The sequence below is a fragment of the Ceratotherium simum genome, chromosome 29 (assembly GCF_057802395.1).
Source record: "Ceratotherium simum simum isolate JZ-2026a chromosome 29, ASM5780239v1, whole genome shotgun sequence".
NCBI lineage: Eukaryota > Metazoa > Chordata > Mammalia > Perissodactyla > Rhinocerotidae > Ceratotherium > Ceratotherium simum.
Window position 1 is genome coordinate 38,638,879 of NC_141928.1, and position 26,420 is coordinate 38,665,298.

The 26,420-nt window shown below is 47.4% G+C and overlaps 1 protein-coding gene across 1 annotated transcript in view; it reads left to right on the plus strand.

Moving 5' to 3' along the window:
* Nucleotides 1–16,716: 16,716 nt before the first annotated feature.
* LOC101396000 (stimulated by retinoic acid gene 6 protein-like) overlaps nt 16,717–26,420 on the plus strand; it is a gene marked incomplete at its 5' end in the record, with an annotated part of 37,927 nt that continues 28,223 nt past the window's right edge. Inside the window, 5 exons of the mRNA XM_087419485.1 lie at nt 16,717–16,806; nt 18,605–18,705; nt 19,622–19,752; nt 23,385–23,505; nt 25,377–25,422. Coding sequence (XP_087275611.1) covers nt 16,717–16,806; nt 18,605–18,705; nt 19,622–19,752; nt 23,385–23,505; nt 25,377–25,422 — 489 coding nt within the window. The remainder of the gene's footprint in view (nt 16,807–18,604; nt 18,706–19,621; nt 19,753–23,384; nt 23,506–25,376; nt 25,423–26,420) is intronic.

The following is a 26,420-nucleotide window of genomic DNA, read 5'->3' on the forward strand; positions in this document are numbered from 1 at the left end:
GAGAAGGAAGGCTAAGGTGACCGGAGCACACTGACCCAGACGGGAAGGTGAGAGGAGGCAGAGGTGGAGGCCCGGGGCTTTGTAGACCAGGCTAAGGAGTCTGCATTTTCTTCTAATAGCAACGGAATGGACCTTGTGGAGAAGACAGGATTAGAGAGAGGTCAGAGTAAAGTAAGGGGAAGTCTATTGTATGTTTTAGGCAAAAGATGATGGTGGCTTTGACTGGAGAGTGGTTGTAGAAATGTAAATATTTATATTGAAATTATGCATTTTCCTTCTTTAGAAAAGTCTAAGAGAATTAAAAGTAAGGAGGACTTGTTTTCTATTTTGCACCACCAATATCTAGCACATTGCCATACTCACAATAATGTGCAATAAATGTTGGTTGAGCTCAGTTATAAATATTCTCCATTTTAGAATTGGATGTAGATTTGTCATTAACTAATGCTCTGAGGTTTGGAAGCATTTAATTGTTTTTCCAAGTTGTTTTATGTTAAGGAGACACAACCAGCAACCACCCTGGAGCTAACTAAGCCTCCCTACAAGAGCTATGCCCATGACCTTGCCTTATTTTTAATATGAAGTGTACCATAATCTGCAGTGTACCCGCCTTTCCCTTTTGAATATTCATTCCCCAACATAAATAAAAGTTCCTGCTTCCCTTCGTTTGGGGACTCCATGGCTTTGGAAATGATTCCTCATGGCCTCCTATTTGCTGCAAATACACTTTACTTTGTGAGACAACTTCCACTGGTGTGGAGTCTCATTTAACTCACCAGTAGGTGAGCCCACTTGGTTCGGTATCAGGTTTCAAAATGGACCGAGAGATTATCCCGTTAGAATTTTTATTTTTGTTCAGGAAGATGCATACCATGATTCCCATATCAGTTCTTCACCAACTTACTGGTTATGGATATTCTTAGGGTATTTATATCGACAGATTGAGTAAATAACAACACTTCCTCAGCTTAAAAATAAATGTTTAAATAAAAAAAAAAGAAAGAGAAACTCCATGCTGCTTTTCAGGGACATCCTCCCTAGTAAGTTCAGGCTTTCAAATGGTTAGGGCTGTCTAAAGAGAAAATGGACTGCTCCAGAGGTAGTGAGCTCCCTGTCAGAGGAGGAGTTAAAGGATGAGTGTTGGCAAGGAGCGTGGAGGGAATCAAAGCTTCAAGCATTGGGTGAGAAGATCTTTAGTTCCCTCCAACTGAGCCATTCCCGTGATACAGTGCCTGACCCCGAGACCCACGGTGGACAAGGCATGGTTGTGATTAGCAAATAAATGTATACAGGGATGATTGCCTGCTTTTTATAAACACTGAGGGAGCAGTACTGAATGATGTCATTATTATGAGATTAATGTGTGCTTAACACAGGTCGGGATACACAATGGCAGAGGCACATTTACACGTGATCCACCCACCTTTTAAGTAGCGGGGAGAGCATTTTGTAAACATGACTGAGACTAAAGCACAAGACTCATTTTCCAACCCTGAGCCTGTGGTACCTGGGTGGAGAAGACATTCCAAAGCTTTGAAGGTGATCAGCATCCATTTCCTTTAAAACTGCCCATAGCCCATAGCCCAGTGACCTCTGGTTTCCAGTGCCAGTTAACACTGTGGGCAACACCTTTAGCCCATAGGATTATGGGAAAAAGTGCAGCTGAATCCTCCTGGTGGGGAAGGGGGTTGAGGCCCCTCTGTTGTCAGCAGGTGGTAAGCTCCCGTGGTGTGAATTTCTGCCTCCTCCGCAGTGCCCACTTAGAGTGGACGCGTGCACACTCAGCAGCTGCTGAAGTGGGTGTGAATGTCCAGATCCATTCCCTCCTCCTGTGACTCCAGAGAAGAAGGGCAGGCATTCCCCGCCCTCTGGGAGCTCCCCGTGCAGAGGAAGAGGAGAGGAGCTAACGTAAATGGCCATGGACTTGAATCTCAAGAACAGTCAGGCTATTCATGGAAGGCCCTCCTCCAGGCTGAGGGAATATGAATCCCTGTCTCCAGGCCTCTGGTGGGCTGTTCCAGAGCAGAGGGAGAGGAAGCCCCAAGAATGAGGGGTGGGAGTTATAGGGGGGCAGATTTCAATCCGATCCTGTGTAAGAGGGAACATGGCAAGACGTGGAGCCCTGCAAAGATGGGAACTCAGATGCTGAGTAGCCGAAAAGAATGATAGAGGTTTGCCCTCCTGCCGTAAACAACTATAAAACAACTGTTTGCAGTCACGGGGCAGTATTTTCCAACTCGAGGCTGTGGTCCTTGAGACGGGAAGCACACAGTGTGAGTACAGGCGTTCTCCCTGGGGAGGTGCCCCAGGACAGAGTGCAGGCAGGCGGAGCCCAGGCGGTCGTAGCCGCCTCCTGGACAGAAGAGGCCGAGATCAGAGTTCAGGCGAGGGCAGCTGGGATTTGGGGGGAGGCAGACACAAAAGAGGCAGGAGCCACAGAGAGGAAACCCCAGAGTCTGTAGAGAGTCTCCTTTGACCTTTGGCTGACCCTGTACTGCGCAAGTGCAGGGTGAGACCTGGAGGCCGTGAGCTGAGCAAAGATTCGGGGCTCAGACAGTGCTGATGGGATGCTGGAGTTCAGACTCATCCAGAAGGGGGTGCTCCAGCCCCACAGGACCCCTTCTCCAGGCTTAGCCACACCAGCCAAGCAGCCCCAACAGTGCAGAGGTCTGAGTTTCATCTTATGTGCTTCTAAGATTAGATAATCCTGTCCTTTCCCTTTGTTTTCCTAGCCCTGCTGCTGGTAGCTGCTTCCTGCAGTTGCTACCTTCAAGTTACCTAGTTAACAATTCTTTATATTAAATTTCTTTTTTCACTTGATTAAACTCTGAGTGATATATCAACTAGTATCAGGAGTGGTCCCAGGAAACAATCCTCAAAGGTGGGTCACAATCAGAGAACTAGAGAACTTAACTAGAAATAAGTGCTAATACTAATATAAATTATTGACTAAAATAATAAATTTATTTCTTGTAGCTACAGGGTCTGTATTACTGAAAATGACACATAAAACATAACTGTGTAGGTTGCATAATTAAAATGTAAGTCGAATTCACAGCCTTGCCAATTTCTTGTGTGAAAGTTAAGGCATCGATTAGGAAGGAGTGGGAACCTGAGACGTAGAATGGAGACATCTGGGTGGACTCAGATGACGCTGAGAATCTTGAGCCTCAGAGTTATTCTGAGCCTCCCTTGCTGGGGGAAGCTGTTTGCCAGTTATTTCTGAGAAGATTCACTTTCCCTTGTTTAAGGACCTTGTGATGAGGTCTCTCAGGGCAGTTACCTTGCAAGGGATAACTTTTCTCCTCAAGACCTACCCCAGCCACCTCTTGTGGCCACTCACAGTTGGCACCAGAGCTTCACATGCTTGAGCAGGACAAGGACAAAGTCTGATCTGGGAAGATATAGCTTCTATCCCAAAAGAATGGCAAGATTTTGCTAAATTACATTGCAGCAAGTTGGGGAATATGTGCAGGAATGGATTCTAAGGTGTTAGACCAAGGAGGACAGAATATAACTCTGTATTGAGTTGAATTTATTGATACAGGTATGCTTACCTGAGATTCTGGGTTAATGTGTTGGTCTGTGCAGCTGGAGGTGACTCCACATTTTACTCAGCTGTTTAAGTGAAACAGACTCAGTAATGACCTACAGTTCATCATGGTGAGAAGCCAGGACTTCCCTAGTGTGTTTTCAAGGAAGGAATCAAAAGGCTTAGGGGAGATGTTGGAATAGATTTATTATGGACAACCTGCACATCCACCCACCCTCTGCATTCCCCGAGGGGCCCAGAAGACACTGCCTTCCCTGTGACATTGGGAAATTCATCAGTGAGGGAGAACTAGTGTCCTTGAAGAGCTCTGTGGTGCTCTCCTCTGTTGGCCACATACGATGATGAGAGATGCCACCATTGGGATGGGCTCCCTGAGTCCACAGGGGATGATGGGGTTCCAGAAGAGCAGAGGCCACGTGGCAGCACTTAAGTGCCAAAGACATACAGGGCACATGATGGGCAGCAGCAGGATGAAGTGGACATTGCAGTGTTTTGGCCCACAGGGATCTTTGGCATTAGCTAGTCGTCGCAGTGTCCCTAGGAATGAAATAGTGAACATCCTACTAAAATGTTACTTGCTCTGTACAACAGGACAAACTCCAGGTCTGGTGTCCAAAAGCTGATTTCAATCCCCACAGTGGAAGACCAGGGTCTCTTTATCCAGTTTTCAGACCTAGTCTAGCAGGGGAGGCCAGGTACCCTTGAAATTCTATAAATCCTCCTGTAAGCCCTCCCCAGGGGACCTCTGACCATTTATTAGAGTGGTCCACTGTAGCCCACAGTCAAAGGGGGCTTACAGCGATCAGGGCCCACATTCAAATCACAGTGAGCCCCCCTGGTTACTTCCTCAGGTCCTGAATAGAAGAGACACACTTGACAACGGCCGAATCCCGGCATCAGTTCTGTGACCCATGGAGTAAGAGGCAGAGCCAAGTGGAAGCCCTTGGAACCTTCCTTTCCTATCGAGAGAGTTAAACAGTTGCCATCAGTTTCCTCTTAAATAATTGAAAGATAAGTCACCTTGCCAGAGCGAGGATTCATTTTCGTAGAAGACAGTGCAGCCTAGTCTCCTGGGAGGAAAGCATCTCCTGCTTTCCACACGCCTTTGGCCGTTCTCCTTTCAAAGCAGTGGTGTGTCCTTGCTGTGCTGAGGAGCACGTGCTCTCTCCAGCGCCAGTGTCCACGCGAAAGCAGAGCAGTTTCCTCTTATTCTCCAGCGTCTCCCCTGTCGGGGGGATGGTTCTCTGTTCATCTTGCTGCATCACATCCCTAATTGGTGGATTCGTGGATTCATTTTTCATTCAGCAGCTCCTAGAGGGCCCATTACTGCATGCCAGGCTGTGCAGGGGCCCAGGGGATGGATGAGCAAGCCAGGCGCTGTGAGCTCAAGACAGCGGCCTCAGCAAGGCAGATAGGCAGCAATTTTAGTGCAGAAAACGCTACTACAGAAAAGTGCTGGGGAAAACAGTCAAGGAGGCTTTCCGGAAAGGGTGCCTCCTAAACTGAGTCTTGAAGAGCCAGTAGGTGCTGCCTGGAAGGAGGGTGGGGAGAGGGAACAGTGCGTTGTCTGAAGGCAGGAGGACCAGAGAGAACATGGCACAGTCAGGAGCACGGAGAAGCTCAGCCCAGCAGCAGTGCTGCGTGTGGGTGTGGAAGGGCAGGAGGAGAGGCCCGGAGGTCAGTGAGGGCCAGACCACAGGCCTTCCCCGGCCAGCTGAGAAGCCTGGACACGTGGAATCCAGGCTTAGCCCTAGGAGCTCAGACCTGCACTGCCATCTGACAGACTGACACAGTAAAGGTGGAGGCGAAGGGGACAGCACAGACCCTCCGGGGAGCCAGAGGACATGTCTTTGAGGAAAGTTCCTCTAGGTTCTTCGTTGGTCCCATCAGCATCTTTTCCCAGGGCCTCCACCAAAATGCAGTTTGCATTGTGGCCACCTGTGCACATTGCCACCTTGTGGACAATGCAGGGATTACAGAGCTAGCAATGACATTGTCCTCATTCATTAGTTCAATGTATATTTCCTAATAATTCAAATGAGCCCAGTACTGGGATAAGGCACTCTGGGTCAGGAGAAGAGAACAGAAATGCATGCAGATAATCACCGAATGCTCAGAGCTGTGGGTCTGCCTGAAGCACTGGGGGTGGTGAGGGAGATCAGGGAAGGCTTCACAGAGGTGACATCTGAGCTGGGTCAGGTGGGGAGAAAGGGTGTTTAGAGACCACTTCTGACATCTGTACTTTCCAGGGGGGCGACTGCAGCACAGGATAGGCGGGAACTTGCTCAAAGTCACAGATCCCTTCAAGGCAGAGCTGGGGTGAGGACTCAGGTCTCTGGGTGTCCCAGCCCAGGACTCCTTTTCCTGTGCATGGTTGGCCTTCAGTTTAAATGGGTCCCCCTCCTGCTGCTCTGGAAATGGCCTTTGCAGGGTCTGATCTGCTGCTCCTGGTGGTCCCTGTGCAGCCCCACACCAGCAGTCTGTCCCGGCCCACCTTCTGCTGCCGCACTCTGTGCCCTCACTCTCTGCATTCCATCTGTGATAAATCGCATAACACCAAAACCCTCCCCAGAGAGGCCACTGTACTCAAGCCAGGATCTTGGCCAGCCTGGGAAGAGGGCACAGGTGTGTCCCTAGAGCATGTGTCCTCAGGGACTAGCATCCTTCTTGGCACACAGGTACCACCCGTGAATATTTGTGACTTGCATGGCTGGGTGAGGGTAGAGGAGGTGGATGGCAGCTGAGCGGTCAGTCCAGATCTCCTATGGACTTATCCAGAGTTGAGTCTAGTCTGGGAAGGTAAATTGCATTCTGGTCACGAAGGTCACTGAATACCCAGCTAAGGAGTTTGTCTTTATTCTGCCAGCAGGGGAAGCCAGGCCTGTCTGTGACAGAGAAGGGACAGGATGGGAATATAGGTTAGTTTCACTCTTTTTCAAAGTGAGAAAAATTATCCCTAGTCAAGGGTCATACTGCTCCAGAAAGCCATCGATATTACTTAATGAAGAAATTGCACTAGGTCTTCCAGAGATCTGGGTTCTTTCTAAATTTAATAATTAAGCCACATGTCTATAGAATAAATAGAGCCTGTGATAAGCTCCTAACACTGAGGAAATAAGCACGGCCTCTGTGATGCTCTGCTGAATTTCCTTCCATTGTGTCACCAGAACTCTGAGCCCTGATAAATACAGGGCTCAAATCAGTCACCTGGGTTCTAGTGTCGTCAGTCATCTCTTTCCTCACTCTCTGCCAACTGCAGCACATGGCTCCTGGAAAGAGGTCTCTAGAGGAGTGCTATAGGGCTCTGTTCTACTCAATATTTTTATCAATAACCTCGATGAACTCAGCAAAAGCATTCAAATACCCCAAAGCTTCAAAAAGGAATTACTGGACATTGGATTGAAGAAGCAGTATTCAAAAAGGCTTTCATAGATTAAAATGGTAGAGAGCAATCAAATGTTGAAATGTTTTATGGAGAAATGTTAAGTTCTTCATTTAGATTCAACACTAAAATGAGGAAGCACGAGAGAGGGAAGATGAAATCTGTCACACAGGATGGCCTCCAGGTTCAGAGAAGCCATGTTTGGAGCATGGTCACCACTTATTACTGTGGGTGAAATTTTCCCAAACTTCAGCATTTTAGAACAAATGTCTTAGCTTTTCTTCCTCTTTAAGGTGGCTGCCTTCCCGATCCTCCCCAGGGCGGTCAGTGGAAATTCATCAATGACTCTTCCTTAATCGTGTGAAGAGAGCAATTGTAGAATTGTGAGGGAAACCGCCATGATAATCCAAGAATTGAAAATATCCCTTTGAAGCTGGGCTCTGGAGCCAGGAAGCACCTGGCAGATGGGCATTCCCAGAAGAGAGAACATCTCCATGAGCCTGGAAGGAGAAAAGCTTTGCAGTTCTTTTTTCTGAACGATGTGGCATGGATGCACCAAGAACTGCTTCTTCCAAGGAAGGAGAGGGCCTGGTGTCAGAGAAATCACGTTTACAGTGTTTCTGTGTCTCTAGGCATCCAGTAAGAGTTGTGTTGTACCCGATCTTCACCTTTCTCTGTCTTTTTCATTTCTCTCATGATTTTCAATTTTGAGAACAAGCATCTGTGGGGTGTCCCTGTACCCCAGAAGATGTGCTGAATCAGATCTAGTGGTGGCTCCCAAGCCCCTCCTACCTCGCAGGGGAGCTGATACTCGACACAGTTAACCTGTGATGTGATTGTGTTCTCCACATGCTAGTCAGTACCCTGCAGAGGACAGGCACCCAAGAATAGCTAACGTTCATTGAGTGCTTACTGCATGTCTGTACCTAAGTGTTGATGTGCATTAGGTCATTTCAACCTCACATGTCCATGAAGTAGGTATAACTCAGCTAAAACTGAGGATCAGAGAGGTTAACAATGTAACTTGCCCAAAATTACACAGCTAGTAAATGGTGGAGCTGGCCCCAAAGTCCACACTGTGAACCAGCGCACCAGACTGCCTCTCTATCATTTGTTAAATGAACAGATAAAGAAGGCCTAAACATGTGCCATAAAAGAGATGCAGACCACGCCAAGAGAGATCAGACTACACCATGGTGATCAGGAGACGCTGCATGCCAGATATTATGCTTGAGGTAGGACTTAATGAACAGAAACGATGGAGATGAGCAGCAGAGGGAGGAGGTGTTGTAGACAGGAATAAGGGGGTCCAGGCGGACAAGCACAAATGGCCTGAATTTGTCAGTTATGGTGCCTGTTCCCTGCCTCCATGACCCTCTCCCGCTCACCACAGCTGATTAAACCAGGGGTGTTATGGACTGAACTGTGTCCCCTCAAAATTCGTATGTTGAAGCCCCAACCCCCACTATCTTAGAATGTGACTGTATTTGGAGATGGGGGCCTTTAAAGAGATAATTAAGTTACAATGAGGCCATTAGTGTGGGCCCTAGTCCAATCTGACTGGTGTTCTTTTTGTTTTTTTTTTATAATTTATTTATTTTCCCCAAAGCCCCAGTAGATAGTTGTATGTCATAGCTGCACATCCTTCTAGTTGCTGTATGTGGGACGCGGCCTCAGCATGGCCAGAGAAGCGGTGCGTCGGTGCGCGCCCGGGATCTGAACCCGGGCCGCCAACAGCAGAGTGCGCGCACTTAACTGCTAAGCCACGGGGCCGGCCCTGACTGGTGTTCTTATAAGAAAAGGCGATTAGGACATACAGAGAGACACACCAGGGATGCACATGCACGGAGGAAAGGCCACGTGAGGTCACAGTGAGAAGGCAGCCCTCTGCAAAGCAAGGAGAGAGGCTTAAGGGGAAACCAAACCTGCTGACACCTTGATCTTGGACTTCCAGCTTCCAGAACTGTGACAAAATATATGTCTGTTGTTTAAGTCACCCAGTGTGTGGTATTTTGTTATGGCAGTCCTAACAAACTAGTACAAGGGGCATGTGATTGAGCCAAAGATAGAAAGGCATAGACAGACTGGCCAGTCACCTACCTGGGGGAAAAGATAAACTGGGACAAATCTTTTCTCTTAGCAATTAGAACTGAAGGAAACTTTGGACAGGGGCCAGTGATCGTTGTGGGTAGAAGTTGAAAGGGTACCATGAATTAAGAGTCAGGACAGTGGTGAGTTGAAGCCATGAGAGAGCAGAAACCATTAGGAAGCAAAGGGGCTGAGCCACAGTGAGAACAGATTGAAGCAAAAATGCCCGTAGGGAGAGAGACAAGAGACAGAGAGACCCCTTGGCCACGAGAGGGGAGGGACCGTCCTCAAGAGTGGCTCCAGGTTCCACCACCTTCCCAGGCTGGGTCCCAGCCCTTGCAGGGGAGTAATAAGAAACCCCTTCAACTTAGGCAACTTGAGTGGATCTCTGTTTCTTGTTCTCGTTCTCTAAAGATCCAGAATAGCAATGAAAGCTTATGTTTAGGGATGAATAAGCAACTTTAAAAACCCCGTAGATGTGTGTAGAAAACGAGTGGAGATTAGGCTAGAAAAGAGGGTTGAAGCAACTTCTTGGAAGGCTTGGAACGCCAGGGTCGGGAGTGTAGACCATGGGAGGATGTTCAGCAAGGGCACAACATATCTGAGCTGTGCCTTCGGGAGATGTCTGAATGCATGGGGCATGAAGGCTGGAGGCTGCAGGGCCATTCGAGGGCCAGTCAGGAGGTGAAGAGGGCTGGATCTGGGGCTGTAGCAGTGTGAATGGAAAAGAAGGTGTGTTGACTATGAGAAGGACTAGCTGCTGTAACAAACTCCAAAGTATATAATGGCTGTAGCAGAGTAGAAGTTTATTCCTTATCTTGTAAAGCCTCAAACAGCTATTCCTAGTCTCAAGTGTTGATCAGGGACTCAGGCTCCTTCCATGTTGTGGCTGCACCATTCTGAACACCAACACCAGGCTGGCAGAAAGGAAAAGAGGAAGTGAAGAAGACACACTCACATCCTGAGCCCTCAGACACCAAAGTGAAGGGATGGATAGGAACCATTGGGAGGCATAATGAATGGAGTGAGAGAAGGGGAGGAGCCACAGACGACTTGTGGGTGAGAAGAGTATGGCGGTGCCATTAACTGGCCTGGGAGCTGACAGATGCAGTGAATTGACAGACAAGGACACCTGGGGTCTAGTTCCCATTCGGCCCTGAAGATCATTTGGAAACAGGGTGGCCATTTAGAATCCATGGGCTATTCTGGTAACTGGGAAATCGTATCACGTTCTCCATCACATGGGCGAGGTTCAGTTTTAAACTTGTTTCCAGCCTCTTCTCTCAGCAAATGGGTGACCTTGTTTCCAACGAGAATCTTGAAGCCAGTGGTCCTAGCTTCCTAGTTTATTGCCTTGAGGCAGAGTCCTAATTTATTGCCTGTAATAATTTTTACAGCCAGCCAAAGAGGGCTCAGCTGCTGGGCAAAGCTCAGACAGCTCAGGGGGCCAGTGCCCACAGCAGGGGCTGAAAAGAGACGGCAAGAGCCCAGGAGAGGGGAAATTGGAGGGAGGTGCCTGCTTCTGCAGCATGAGAAGGGGAGGAAGAACAGAAGAAAGGCCAGCAGTGTTCTGAAACAAGGAAGAAGGCCACCCGCTTGCTTTCATGTCTCTGGTCAATGTTTGACTGGATGTTTGCCTTTTCTCTGAGTTTTTTCGTGTTGTGAAGAGAACTGGGCAGTACACCAGAATATCAGAAGCAGTCATAATCAAGAGGCCAGAGAAGCCCAAGGAACAATCCAGAGAAGCAGACTGCTCACTGGGGCTGCCAGCTGTGCTTTTCCACCAAGATGCTTTCCACAAACACAAGGTGAGTTATAAGAGTCAGATGTAAGACAAGTCGTGCTGGACAGCCACGTGTTCCTGGCAGCTGCCCTCTTTGAGGCTGCTGATTAATGGAACTGGGAGAAAGGCATGGTTTAGCTAATTAGTAGGCAAGCTGGCACGGAGGAAGGAACCATCCAGAGGTTCCTGGGTCAGTGAACAGATTTCCGTTTGTCTTTAGATTGGAGCCACAGAATGGAGTGAGAAGAGCCCAGATGTGGTGTCAGAGGACCGGGGTTTGAATCCTGACACTGCAATTTATGTCAAATTTTAAAGCCTCAGTTTCCTCATTTATAAATCAAGTATAATAACCCCTGTCTTAACTAACCCACAGGTTTGTGAAGATCATATGAGATCAAGAATGTGAAAGGACTTTGAGATCCTGCCCAGATGTTAGGAATTAAGAATTCTCACTCAAACATTTAAATGTTTAAGATCTAAGAACTGAGAAGGCTACTCGAAAATATGCAACAAATAGCACCATCGCTTTCTGGTGTCCTAGTGTATCTGTTTAGATTGTCAGGGATGCTACAGAGGACGCAAGAGAGAAAAGGACTCATGAGAACAGAGACAGGCTTGGAAAAGGAGATCCCTGGGAAGGAGGGGAAGGAAGGAGGAAGCCTGAGAGCGGTGGATGGAAAAGGACATGTGACAGGAAATAGACCAGAGGGTGGCTTGAAGGACAAGTGGAGGGCGAGGGGAGTCAGCTGGGTAGGTGAGGAACGTGAACCAGAGAGCCTGCGAGAGTTTGTCTCTGTCTCCCCTCTCTCCAGCTGGGCTCCTTGCACTAGGAGGGAACCGCTAAGAGGGAGCAGGGGAGTGATGTGGACTTTTAGGAAGGTCCCTCTGGTCAAAGGGTGGAGAGCGGATTGGGCGGGCAATGCTGGAAGTAGGAGACCTGGCGGGCCTCAACTTCCTGAGGGAGGGCTCCATGGGATTTAACCGACATTCCCTGAGCCTCTCTGTGCCAGGCACTAAGCTGGACTTGGGGATCAGAGATGAGTCAGCCACAGCCTGGAAGGTCGGGGACCTCCAGGAGCTGCGAGGAGCCATGGGAACTGACAGCTGGGGCTGGGAGGGTGGTGACAGGCAGGGGAGCTGGGCTCCCAGCCTCACCTCCTCCTGGGCAAGTTACGAAACCTCTCCTGGCTTCAGTTCCTCATTTTGAAAAGAAGATAATATCTACTTCACAAGATTCTTATAAAGATTAAACTGGATAATATAAAATAACAGAGTGCCTGGGACATAGTGACCCACAATAAAGTGACATCCATCAGTGAAAGCTTTAACTTATTACTCTAGAGCGATAACGTTAGGACCAAGGGAAGCAGAAGGATTGTGGGAACAGAGACCCCCCGCCCCCAGCAGGTGATCAACATGGGGTGTTGGAGAGAGGAGTGGGGAGTACAGACACCCTGTGCTCTAGATGCACCAGCCGGAGAGCACACCTCAGATTGGCCCTCATAGCTTTTTATTTTCAACTTTTTTATTTAATGAAAGATTTGTAATTTTTACCTGATCACAAAGCAAACCTTGCGTGTTTTCACTTTCTGCTGATTTCATGGACATCTTCCCTTCAGAATGGTGTTTTATTGCTTTGGGACAATGTTCCATCTTTTCTCTGATTACAAAAGCAAACATTTATTCATTCACCATGTGTTTACTGCTGTCTCCTTTGTGTCAGGCACTGTTCTAAGCACTGGAGATAGATACACAAATGTGAAGCAGTATATCTCTATGTACTGCACTTGGAACATCTAAAAACATCATAAAGAAAAAGGAAGTAGAATGACCTCTAATCCTACCACCAAGAAGGAACCACTATTCACAACTTGGGATCATGTTGTTTTATAGTCTTCTTTCTTCCACTTAACGGTAGATCATCAACACATTTCCAGGGCATCATCATTGGAGAACGATCTTCTCCATTTGGGGATGCTGTTTTGCTGCTGTCCTATAGATGCTGTTCACCCTTCAACAGATCTGTTCCACCAGCCTGGACACACCAGGAAGCAGTATGGGTCTCAAGAGACCAAGAAATGGGTCTCAGTGGCCTTCTAACTTGGGTTGACTCCAGGCACAATTCATCTGTTCACCACAGTGGCTGCTGGAGTGGAAGCATAGCCCAGGGGACCAGACTCCACAGTATGGACCCCTTATTTAGAGAGCTACACTGTCGACCCTCCTTGAGTTCACCTGCTGCGAGCTGCTGCCAGACTAACTCTCACCCAGCCCCTCCGCCAGGAGACAGGCCCAGCCGCGAGTCTGCGTAGGCAGAGTCACCCATAGAAAAGAGTCCAATGGGTCTGTAGATATTGACTTGAGAAATTTCCTTTCTTTATTAAATGAATTTCCTTTCTTTTATTGATTAAATGAAGAAATCAAGTTTAGTCTGATCCCATTTTTGCTTAAAACTGTATAGGTTATAAATAATTATGGGAGGAGAAAGGACTACTTTATACATTTGTAACTATTTTGAATGTTTTACAACAGCATATATTACATGTAAATGTTATACACACATATGAGGGAGAGAGAATGAGATGCCTCAACATTCTAGTACTTATCTTCTGGCACCTCTCCGATTATTTCCTTAGCATATATATATTTTTAAGAATTAAAAAATTTTTGATAGAGTTTTAATCAGCACGCCTGGCTCGTTTCAGCTCACTGGCATACCTGGGGGCAGAGATTACTTCAGTTTCTCTGACTTCTCTTTGTCTGTGATGACCAAGGTATAAAGGTATTGGCTACACTGAACTTTAAACTTCATTTTTATTTTTCTTGGTCTTGACAGATTTGGCATCCTTTGCCCGGCTGTGAGCAGAAAGTCCTTGATTTCTTCAATTTCTCGAGGCATGGCTAAGAGGCACACAGGAGAGCGCAGGGCCAGCACCTGGCCGTGGATTACCCCCTCCTCAGCTTATGTTTTTAGAAGCAGAACTCCTAGACGTGGAATTGCTGCATTTTAAAGGTTCTTGGTATATACTGCAAAATTAACCCTGAGAATGGTTGCACCAGTTTACACTCTGACCACCAGTCAATGAATACCAACCTGTGTTAACCTTTAATAATGCTTGGTAGTATTTTTAGTCATTCCCAATTTAATAGATAAGACAGCATTTCATCTTCATTTCTACTTTTATTACTAGTTGAAATTTTTAGAATTTATTGAATATTTTTATTTCTTTGTTGGTGGCTTACTATTCTTTGGACATTTTTCTTCTTGTGGTGTTTCTCTTTTAACTTTTATTTCATTTTTTCTCTTCCTGGTCATTTGTTGGAGTGATTGAGTTTTCTTTCTTTCATATACATTTTTAATATACTGGTTTACTTTCTATTTATATTCTTCCGGTAGTTAGCTGTGGATTTTTAATGTACTTATTTAGAATTATATTTTTCCTAGAAAGCCCAGAAAGAGAGAACAGGCTTCTCTGTCACCCTCCCAAACATGCCGAGCACTTGGCCATCGCTTTACTCCCCTCTGCGTCCACGCCGGGTCCTTCCCACTGCTCCCTCCTCTCATGTGGGATGTCGTCTGCTATTTTAGCTCCTAATTGGCATTTCAAACATTTCGTTTTACAGTAATTTCTTATCTAGATATTTAACAATGTTTTACTAATTTCTCTGTTGTTGCTTTTAAATCCTTCTCCTTCCTCCTAGATTCATTTTTCCTATTACTTGAGAATTTCCTCCAATATTTCTTTCAGAGGGTCTTTTTGAGTTCTTATCTTTGTAAAAATGTACGTAAACTTAAATATATCTGTTGAAATCCTGTGCTCAGGATTAACAGTAAGTTTGGCTAATTTCTTTGCTTATTGCTGCTTCTTGCATCCTTTACTTCTTCCTGGAGTTATTCTCCTCGTAGAGCATTTCCTCTGGTAGTTACCTCAGAGAGGTTCCATGTTAACTTCATTTCCTCAGGAGTGGGTTCCTCAGTCTGTTGAGTCTTGAGATCCATTTGTGGTGTGATCTTTCCTCGGATGTCTGCTGGCTCTTCATTGTGTGCTCGTCTTTGTGATGGAGCTTTCCACTGGGATGCTTGCTTCACGGCGGGGTGGTAGCTGCCCCACGGCTAGTATGAAGCCTGCTCTCCGTGCAGCGGGGTGCAGGTGGGATGTAGTGCTAGATGGGGTACCTCAGGAGCGGAGGTTCCTGGTCCCTCGCAGGTGCCACCTTGGCCGGGGGCACCACCTCCCTCTCCATGACCCATATATACTGCTCCCAGAGACATAAACCTCACTGCCCCTGGCCTGTCAGCAGGGGTGGAACATGTGGGTCTCTGTGGGACCCCAGTTCATCATTCTGTGGTCTGTTGGCAAGCCCGTCTGGCTCCAGCCTCTTGCACTGTGGGTGTAGAGCATATCTTGTGTGGCCCCGTAGTCTGTAGCCATGTTGGCTGATGCTTTTTCTCTTTGATCTAGTCCCAACTGCTCTCCATCATTGCAGGTCTTCTAGTAGTTTCTGTGTCCCCAATAGCTTCCCTTCTTGCTTTCAAATGTAGCTATGTTTTCTTTCTTTCTTTAAAGAAAAACACATCTTTCCTATCATTTTGAGGGTTTTATATGGGATGGGGAGACTGATGTATGTGTTCAGTTTACCTTCCTAAAAGCAGAAGTCTGACTTGTACAGTTCTATCACATTTCTGATAGCTTGAGTCCCCACCACTGCTAGGATGTTTCAGCCCCAGAGTTAGACATAACTGTGGAGTACTGGGATCTTAAAGAATTATGGGGGAATGTGCCACACTCAGGGGCTCCCCCGGAGAGTGCTCTTCCCTGAGACTTCTGAGGGAAATTCGGAGCTGGCCAAGGAAGGACGCCCAGGGAAGGGCTAGATGGATGCTGCAGGAGCGAGCAAAGATCGGGAGGTGGGAGAGAGCGTGCTCTGGTGGTGTAGTGGAAGTCAGAGCAGCGAGGATGAAGTGTGAGGGGAGCCCAGAAAGGAGGAGGTCCCTTTCAAAGAGAAGCCATGAAACTGCTGTCACATGTTTTAGACATGAGACCCCAGCAGCCCCTGCAGACTGTGAAGCCTGGAGAGGACAGAGTCCACAGTCTGTAGTCCAGATAACTACTGACCTGCCCCAACACCCCTGCAGTGGATCAGGAGTGAGCTGATGCTTCGTGACCTCTGATTATGGAAAACTGTGTCCAAAGGCTGATTTCCTGTGAAGTTATTGAAGCTTAAGTCTCAGGCCCCTCAATTGCACAGGACCCGACCGCGGCTCTGGGAGGGTGGCAGGCACATTAGTTAAGTGTTTACATGGTAATATGTTTTCCTTGAAATATGAAAAAGTGAGATATTTTTGTAGTTTTATTTAAAAAGGACATCCAGGGCCGGGCCCGTGGCTTACCGGTTAAGCGCGCGTGCTCCGCTGCTGGCAGCCCGGGTTCGGATCCCAGCCGTGCACCGATGCACCGCTTCTCCGGCCATGCTGAGGCTGCGTCCCACATACAGCAACTAGAAGGACGTGCAGCTATGACATACAACTATATACTGGGGCTTTGGGGGAAAATAAATAAATAAATAAAATTATAATAAAAAATAAATAAATAAAAAGGACATCCACATTATATAAGCTTTGGGCCCCACAGAACCTAAATCTGTCCTTGATGTGTCATTAAAGAAAGGGAGGAGTTAGATACAGTTAGCAGGGCAGTCGGATAGATAATCAAGCTGGAGAAAGAAATATGAAAGAAGATTAATTCACTTAAGGGAGACACGTCACAGGTGAGCAGCACTGGCCCTGAGAAAGCGAAATTTAAAAAGATCAGATGATCTCGGTGGGCCACAAGCCAAATTCCTGATGGTGGTGCTCACAGCTAAAGGGTCAATGACTGCAGCAGTGACTGATGATGTGAATGTGTTTTTTGGCCGTTTTTCAGGACCAGGCAGCTAAATGGCACCTGTGCCAGCTCAGTGGATATGGAGCTCTTTCTCCATTACTCTCTTCTCCCATCAGTAAGTAAAGGCAGGGGAGGGGTGAGGGGCAGAGGGAATGGGAGCTGGGCTGCTCCCCTACACAGGCTCCCAAAGAGGCCTGAATGGGTCAGGGGAGAGACATAAGCTGAGCTTCCTTCTAAATCTCATCTTGCTCTCTTACATTATGCACCAAAAACACAGGCAGAAGAAGGCTTTTAAGGGCCCAGGAGTCAGGGACACTGGCTTTTAGGGGAGTCAAAAAAGGCTTTTCTGAGGAAGCAGTGATGGAGCTGAGGTCTGTTGGAAGATGTAGTAAAGAGCATCTCAGGCAGAGGGGCGATCACGTGCAAAAGCTCTGTGAAGAGAGGAAGAATGGAGACTGAGGAACAGAGAGGGCCGCCATGGCTGGAGTGGAGAATGGAGGTAGAGGTGTCTGGGCAGGTGGGCAGGGCCAGGCCAGGTGGAGCCTGGTGGGGCTTTATTGAAAGTAAAATGGGAAGTAATTGGAGTGTTACCAGCATGAGAGTGGTGTAATCAGATTTATGTTTTGAAACGATCACTCTGGTTGCAAGGTGGAGATCAGCTTGGAGGTGGGCAAGAGAGGTGGCAGGAAGACCCATTAGGAATGCTTGCAGGGGTCCAGGTGAGAGGCGATTTTAGCTCATCTTAGATGGTGGTGGTCAACTGGAGATGTTTGAGAGGTAAAAACAATAGGACTGGGTAATGGGTTGTATAGAGAAGTTAAGGAGAGGGAGAGGTTGAGGATGACTTGGGTTTCTAACTTGCACAGCTGGAAGGATGGTGCTATCTGCCATTCACTAGTTAAGGAAAATGAGACGAGATCCAGGTTTGGGGTGAATGAAAGAATAGGGCAGGAAGGAAAATCATGAGTTCCATTTAAGACATACTGAATTTGAGAAGCTTCAAACACATAAAAAGGAAATGGCGACTATGTAGTTGGATGAACAGTTATGGAGCTCAGGGGTCAAGTCTGAGTTGGAGATTCATGTCTGTGAGTCTTCTTTGTATTGGTGGCCATTGACAGCATGGACATGGATGAGACCACCGAGGAAGAGAGGATCAGGTAATAAGAGGAGAGGTCCTTGGACTGAACTCCAAATCTAGTGATTGGGTAAAGAATGATCCAGCAAAGAAGACTGAGAAGTAATCGAGACAAACCAGAAAAGCATGGTTGATGGAAGCCTAGGGAGGAGAGTGTTTCTAGGAGGAGAAAGGGGTCAACACTGTGGAATGCAGCTGAGAGGTCAAGCCAGATTTGGGCTTAAAGTTTACATTGGATTGATCAACAAGATGGTTATTAGTGACTTTGGCCAGAACTGTTTCTGTGGAGTGATGAGGGTAGAAGCCAGGTTAGTGGGTTGAAGAGCAAGTGAGAGGTGAGGAAATGGAGACAGCAAGTGTAGACAATTCTCAAGAAGTTTCTAGTAAAGGGAAAGAGAAAAAAGGCATCAAGTATGTGAGAATATGACTGAATCCACGGGAGAAAAAGTAAAGAAGGATTTTTAACCTGACAGTATTATCCCCTTTTTACAGACGAGGAAACTGAGGTTCAGATAAGTTATGTCTCCCTTCCAGCCAGTATGTAGGAGAGACTAGATTTTAACCCATGTCTGTTCAGGGCAACGCAAAGGAAAGCCCAGTACAAAAGATTCTGGAAGCTCAAGGGTGTGTGCAGCCAGCTCCCTGAGTCTGGAGTTTGAGGATTCATAGACATTCTGAGTGCTCTGTTCACTGACACACTCTCTTTCAGAAAGGGCATCAAGGTCACGCCGAGGATCAATATTCCTACTGACACTCTCATCTTCTCTTCCTATAGCTTTTCATCATTTTGGTCTTGTCCTTTCTCCAAAGACGAGAGCACTGTAGACAGAGAGGTGACACTTCTTACCTCCTGGGGAACCACTTTGGAATCATCATGTGAGTTGAGCCAGGGTCGATCACTACTGCTTGGGGTACCCTGTGTTCGGGGCCAACACCAATTCTAAGGCCAGGATAACTCCCAGTTATCCTGTGACAGGGAACTCTGTCCCTCCTGCTCGCTTAGGTAGCCATCGTGCTGAGTGTGGGAAGGCCTTTCCCATAGTGAGCTGAGCCTCCTTGAGATGTTTTAAGCACATCTGGGTAGCCCTGGGTGTGGAGGGTGCAGTGGCTTGGAAGCCAATTCTGAACTCTCTGAGCTTTGGTTGGGTTTGGGCAGGGAGGGCAGGGCTGTCCATGGTGGGGTCCAGTGTTGGGGGGACTGGCATGACTTTCTAGAAAAGAATTGTAATCTAACTGGCTCATGTCCTCAGGGTCACAAATCCAAAAGACAAGACCAAGCATCTGATTGACCCATCCAAAGTCAGGTGGTCACCCATAGTCCAATCAGCTGTGGTCAAGAAGGGGCGATCACATAGAACTAGCAAAGCCAGTGATACCCAGACCTGCATTAGGGGGTTTGGCAAGAAGAACTCTCACAGACTGTGCTGGGTGCAGGGCAGGCGCCCCCAGACCTGATGGGACCTGCCCCGTGTTTTGGTCTCTTGAGTCATACTGCCTGTGTCTCTCATGGATGAATCTCATCCCGTTTTGCTTATTGTCATGGCTACTGGAGTCCTTGCTTGGGTTCCCCTAGACTTGGAGCTCCCCAAGGGCAAGAATTTTGTCTTCCTCACTTCAGTACCCTGAATCCATGCCTAGCCCCCAAATTGGCACAGAGGGCCTCAGGAAATGTCGGTTGAAATGAATAGTTTACTACCCAGTCATCCCTCCTCAGGGTGGGGTGGATACTTTGGAGATGAACTGTGGGAATGAGTCACCTCCTAGCCTCACAAGCTGTTTCTCTTCTTCACAGACCTCTGGACTTCGTGGGCACCTTTAGTAACCGATGGTCCTATGGAATCGCCTTTGGGGCCACAGCCAATAAGGTCATGTTCTTGTTCTCAGAAAGCTACCAGCCCCTGCAGGTGCCGCAGTGGGCTCAAGGTACAAGGGGTGCCTCACACCTGCTGAGAATCTCGCCGGGGAAATTCTTGCTCTTAGAGATTGCATGGCAAGGTTCTCTGGGATGAGGGGATAAGCGTTGTGAGCTGTCAATGTTCTTCCTGGCCTGTTACTTGCCCAAGGTCAAGGTCTAGCCCACCAAGTCTCAAAGCTTGTTTGTGGGGACTTGCTCCCAGTTAGATTCAGAGGTCCTTTAGACAGTAGAACAAAGACTCGGGAAGTAGACTCACCATCACCCACCCCAAAAATCTCTCCTGAGTCAGAGCCATGGCTGTCTTCTTGCTATCAATAAGCCCTCAGATACTTCCTCAAAGAACAATGACTACTTCTTTGGCCATTGGTCTGAGGCCTCTTCTTTCCCCATGCTTCATGCTCTCTCTGAAGGAACAACTCTAATCTACATGTTCAAATATCCCTAATACAATGACTCCCAAATGCTCTCTGTCCAGCCCAGTTCTTTCTCATGGACTCCAAGCCTGTATGAGCAAATGCCTACCAACATCTCATTAGTTTTCAGGGAAATGCAAATTAAACCAAAATAATACACCACTATACACCTGTTAGAAGTACACAATTTGATAAGTTTTGACAAATGTTTACATCTAGGAAATCATCACCACAATCCAGATAATAAACCCCAGAAGTTAACTTGTTCCCTTTGTAATCTCCCCTTCCCACCCCTATCCTGTCACCACCACCATCCCCAGGCAGTTGTATAAATGGAATCATACAGTATAAATGAATATACTCATTTTGGTGGGGACAGGAGGGACTGGTTTCTTTCACATAGCATTGTTATTTTGATATTCATACATGTTTAGCATGTATCGGAAATTCACTCCTTTTTCATTGCTGAGTAGTATTCCACTATATGGAGATACCACAGTTTGTTTATCCATTCACTTGTTGATCGGCATTTGATTTATTTCCAGTTTTTTGCTATTACAGATAAAGCTGTTGTGAACATTACAAGTCTTCATATATACTGTGTTTCCATTTTTCTTGAGTAAATAGCTATGAGTGGAATGACTGGATCATATAGATCATGTACTAAGTCATACTTTTTAAGAAACTGTCAAACTGTTTTCCAAAATGATTGTTCCATTTTAGATTACCACCATCAGTGTATGAGAGTTCTAGTTTCTCTATACCCTTGACAACACACGGTCAGTCTTTTTAATTTTGGCCATTCTAAGAGCTGTGTAGTGGTATCTTATTGTGGTATTAATTTGCATTTTTGTAATGACTAATGATATTGAGCATATTTTCATGTGCTTATTTGCTATCCCTATGCCTTTTTTGGTGAAGTGTCTGTTCAAATCATTTGCCTATTTTAAAAAATTGAGTTTTTTGTTTTCTTTTTATTGTGTTTTGAGAGTTCTTTATATAATCTGGATATAAATCCTTTATCAGATGTGTGAATTGCAAATATTTTCTCCAAGTCTGAGCGTGTATTTTTATTCTATCAATGGTTTCTTTTGAAGAGATGACACTTAAAATTTGATGAAATCCAATTTATTCATTTTTTTCTTTTATGGATTGTGCTTATAGTTTCATATAAGAAATCTTTGTCTAATCTAAGGGCACTTAGATTTTCTCCTATGTTTTTACCAGAAGTTTTATAGTCTTATGTTTTTCGCTTAAGTCTATGATACATTTTGAGTTAATTTTTTTGCATATAGTGTGAGGTGTGGATTGAAGTTCCTTTTTTTTTTGTGAGGAACATTAGCCCTGAGCTAACATCCATTGCTAATCCTCCTCTTGTTTTTGCTCAGGAAGATTGGCCCTGGGCTAACATCCGTGCCCATCTTCCTCTACTTTATATGGGACGCTGCCACAGCATGGCTTGACAAGCGGTGCGTCGGTCTGTGCCTGGGATCCAAAATCGAGAACCCTGGGCTGCCAAAGCAGAGTGCACACACTTAACAGCTATGCCACCGGGCCGGCTCCCTGAAGTTCCTTTTTTTTTTTTTTGCTTTTGGATATCCATTTGTTCCAGAACTATTTGTTACAAAAACCTGTCCTTTGCCCTAAATTGCCTTTGTACCTTTATCTAAAATCAATTGGGTACATTCGTCTGGGTCTATTTCTGGACTCTGTATTCTGTTCCATTGATCTACAATGTGTGAAGGTTCCAGTTTCTCCACATCCTAGCCAACACTTGTTATTTTCTGTTTTTTGTTTTTATTATTATAGCCATCTTAGTAGGTGTGAAGTAGTATCTAATTGTTGTCTTGATTTGCATTTCCCTGAAGACTAATGATGTTGAACACCTGGCTGGGCCAGAACGTCGTGTCTTACGTCAGGGTTCCCTCGTCTGTTTTCACAAAGTGGTTAAATGTATGTACCCTCAGTACCTCCTCATTCTTTCTGAGTCGGCTTCTTCCCTCCACTTTTGTCTGGACCCACTATTTCCCAGCTCCTAATGCTCCTATCTTTCTCATTGGAGCCTTTCTGCCAGCAGTGCACCACCACGTGGGGCTCTGTCCCGGGAGGGGACTTAGATACTTAATACAGTGAGTTCATGGCCCCAACAACTCCAGCACGTCAGACCTTACTAAGGTCTGCTTATTCTCACCTGTGAGTCATGGCCTTTAGCACCTTGCTCAGTTTCAGCTGTTATTTCGGCTTCAATTTCCTGTATCTGCCGGCAATTTTGGGTTCTTCTGTTCTCGGGCCTTCACATCCTGTTGTCTTCCCTCTGCTTCCTCTCACTCACATGTTGATATCAAATGGGTCTTGTCACCTACATTTGTTGTAGATGTTGTCTGTGGGTTTTTGGTTTCGCCATCTTAGTTGCTCTATCGGCTTCCATAGCAGGGAGAGTTCAGGTAAATTAAAAAATTATGCTGTTGAGGCTTCTGTCTTTACAGCAATTATTCCTTTGATATTGCCCTTTCCTGCCAATCTTCCACCACTCAGATTCACACCAATATTGACCAGACCCAACTGGCCATCTCCCATCCTTTGAGTGAGGAATGTCCTTCCTTCCCTGCTTCTCTCCATCTTACAAACTCCTGCTTATGTTTCATGGCCTTGCTAAATGTCACCACCTCCAGGAAGGAAGCCTTCCCTGATACCCAGACCCCAGGTAAGGTCAGTGGCTTCCTCTTCTTGTCCCCACAGCCGGTTGAATATGCCTCTGGTACAATACATATCACACTACTTACTTTCCTCTCCATCTTCTCTATGGGACTGTAATCATCTCAAAGTAAGAAACTTGTTCATTCCTCTTCTGTCCTTAGTGCCTGGCCCAGGACCCAGCTCAAAGCACACACTTAGTAAAGGTCACCTTGCCTGATTAGATTTTCCTGGATCCTGCTAGACCATCTCAGAGCTCGTCAGTGGCCAAATTACTATCATTGCCTTCTGTATAATGTGCACGATAGTTTACAAGAGGTACCTGGCATGGAGGAGGTCCCAGGCAGGGTCTGTTGCATGAAAGACATTCATGCATTCCTCCTTGTGCTGAGCTGGGGCTCGTCCACTCATCTCCTTGGGTGGGTCCTGAGGTTCATGACTGCGAGTCAGCACGAAGCCCCATAGCTTCCCTAGGACTCCCCTGAGCTTGTGAGAAGAGGGACTTACAGCCTCTCTGGCCCTGTCTCTCCCAGCCTTTGTGCTTCTGATCGGAGGTATCGAGGTCGGCCTGTCCCACTTCCCCTTCTTTGCCTGCCTTTCTTCGGAGTTCCGGCTAGTCAGCTCCATCCTTGGCTTCAGCTACTCTCTGATCTGGTAAGACAGACTCCGCCCGCCTGGCCTCCTGCAACTCCTTGGCCATGGCTGAACTCTGGACAAAGGGCTGGGGGTGACCTGAGAGCTCTTCTTGGAGGGCACCTTAGCCCAGAGCTGAGGCCCAGGGCAGGTGGGCAGAGTGACTGGTCCAAGGTTCCACTGCGGTCCCTCTTTGGGACTGCACTTGAGGCTTCAGAAGGTCAGGCCAGCATTCTGTCAGGTTCACACAAGGCCACTCATGATTAGAATATTCCCAGAGGAGCCGGCCCTGTGGCGTAGCGGTTAAGTGTGTGCGCTCCGCTGCTGGCGGCCTGGGTTTGGATCCTGAGCGCGCACCGACACACCACTTGTCAGGCCATGCTGTGCCGGCATCCCACATAAAGTGGAGGAAGATGGGCACGGATATTAGCCCAGGGCCAGTTTTCCTCAGCAAAAAGAGGAGGATTGGCGTGGGTGTTAGCTCAGGGCTGATCTTCCTCCCCCCGCCCCCAAAAAAATAAATAAAAAGAATATTCCCAGAAGTCAGGAATGTAGAGAAATTCATTTCCGTCAACTGCCAAGGGTCCCTTGGTGGAAGCAGGAGTCCCGTTGGATGCTGCTTCTCCGTCTGCCATGGCTTCCCTGGGAGCCCAGGAGGAAGTGCCTGTGCCTCGGCTTGGCCTTCAGGGCCACCACAGTCTGGCCTCTTCCTGTCTCTCCACCCCTAACAGTCTCTAGCACACATACAAGTCACATAAAACCCCTACATTCCTTCATCCATCCATGTATTCATTCAGCAAACGTGCTATTCCATCCCCACCGTAAGCCAGGGAGTATACTGGAAAATAAGACAAGCCCTTGTGGATCATGCATTCTGGCCTCTTGTCTGTGTTTTGCTGTTCCCCGTGTGGATCATCTTCCCCTACGTGGCCCAGTAATAGATATTTGTTCATCCTGCGTGGGTCGCTGCCCCCACACATGGTAGGCCTGATCCTCCTGTTGAGCTCTGCCCTCAGCGCTGGCACCAGACCCAGCAGAGAGCTGGCCCCCGGGCATATTTGCTGACTGAATAATCCCACCAACAATTCTGCTCTCCAGCCCGGAGGAGGCTCATTTCCCTGCCGGCATCCCAGTCGCTGGGCCGGCTCCCCCCACAGCATTTTCTATGGGGCAGGGTCCAGGCCCAGTGTGTGGGCCACTGCAGGGGGCTCACAAGCAACTGACACACCAATGGCTACATTTCCAAAGATTCTAAGTGGCTCGCTTTTTAAAAATTAAAAGAGAGTATTCAGGGTTAGACATGGAGCAATATCATCGTATGAGCCTCTAACAGACATTTTGACCAGGAGAGGAAAGGGTGGCGGGAATTGCTCAGCAGTTTGGGCACCTTGGGAGTGTGACCCAAGCTTGAACACGGCCAGGAAAGTGTGTGCAGTGGGGGTAAAGCCTTGACCCCATTCCTCAGGGCAGTGTTTTCACACACGGCCGCGTCCAGGCAGAAAGAGCCTCCGCCCCAGAGTCAAGAGACCTGGGTCTTGGTCCCAGCTCTGGGTGTGACTCTGGACAAATCCCTTCCCCTCTCTGGGCTTCAGTCTTCCCACCTGAGTGATGGGTGGTGGGGAGGATGAGATCTCTCAGGGTCTGCCTGCTCTGCCATGTGGATTCTGGGCTTGTGTCTGAAGTGAGGGCATGTTAAATGAATTCAGTGTGTGCCAACTTTGACACCAGCAGGGTGCCTGATCTGGGTGGGATGCACACGGAGGCCTGGGAACCAGCCCTCCCAAGGAGGATAGGGATGGGAGGCAGCTGCAGGCTGGTGGGATCTGGGCTATTTTCACAGGGACTGTGCTGGGAGGAACCCCAGTGCCCTAAGCCCTGTTTCTGTCCTGCAGGTTTGCTGTCACCCTCTATCACATCACACAGTGTCCCCATGGGCAGGTGAGTCCTCGCTGGGCTACACTTAGGGCATTCAGTCCTATTACCATGGCCAACTTGCTGCAGGTGAGTCCTCGCTGGGCTACACTTAGGGCATTCAGTCCTATTACCATGGCCAACTTGCTGTGTGCCTTTGCACAACCTTTGCCACTCTCTGGGCCTCAGCTTCCTCGTGTGTACAAAAGGGGATTTGGAGCCATTCATGATGCTTCCATTGTACAGCATCTTAGGTTCATCAAGGTGCTCGTTCACAGATGGATGTTCTCTCATTGGTTGCTCACAGCAGTCCCTCAACATGGGGAAGCTTTCAGCAAACCTATTTACAGGTGAGGAAACTGAGGCCCAAGCTTATTAAGTGACTCTTAAGAAGCAGCAGATTTGGGAGTTGAGACCAGGTCTGGCTGATTCCCAAGCTCATTTCTTTCACTCCTTCATGTAGCCTCAGTTTCTCTGTCTATAAAATGGGAGACTCAGACTAGATGAGCCACTTACAGCTTTGCTGTGCATTGTTCTCAGAATTGGGGAAAACTAGTTTGTCTATTTAGCCCTGTACCCCACGAAAAGGAGAAAGAAAAAAGAGGGATGTCATGCGGCACCTAGAAGGGTTACCAGGCAGGTGGGAGAGCACAAGGAGGCCACCTGGGCTAGGAGCCTACAAGGAGCCTTGCGGGAGCCTCTCCTGGCCTATAGTAACTGTGGAGGATTAAAGGGTGTGAGGAAGAGTCTGGGGCACTGGATTGTAAAATGAAGCTTAGAGGTGGGCCCTCCCTCTGCGTCTCTGCACTAGGATTGAGAGCATTCTGGCAGACCTCTGCCCAAACCTCCTTCATACTGCTTGCAGTGTGGGATTCCACATCACAGGAATTTTCGTTAGAGTCTTGGAGAGCTTCAGTCTTCCAGAGGTTCCTTTGAAATTTGAAATATTCATGGTTAATTGGAGGAGAGAGCAGGGTCTGACTCCTATGCTCAGAATCACTAACATTAAGAACTGCTATGTGCTA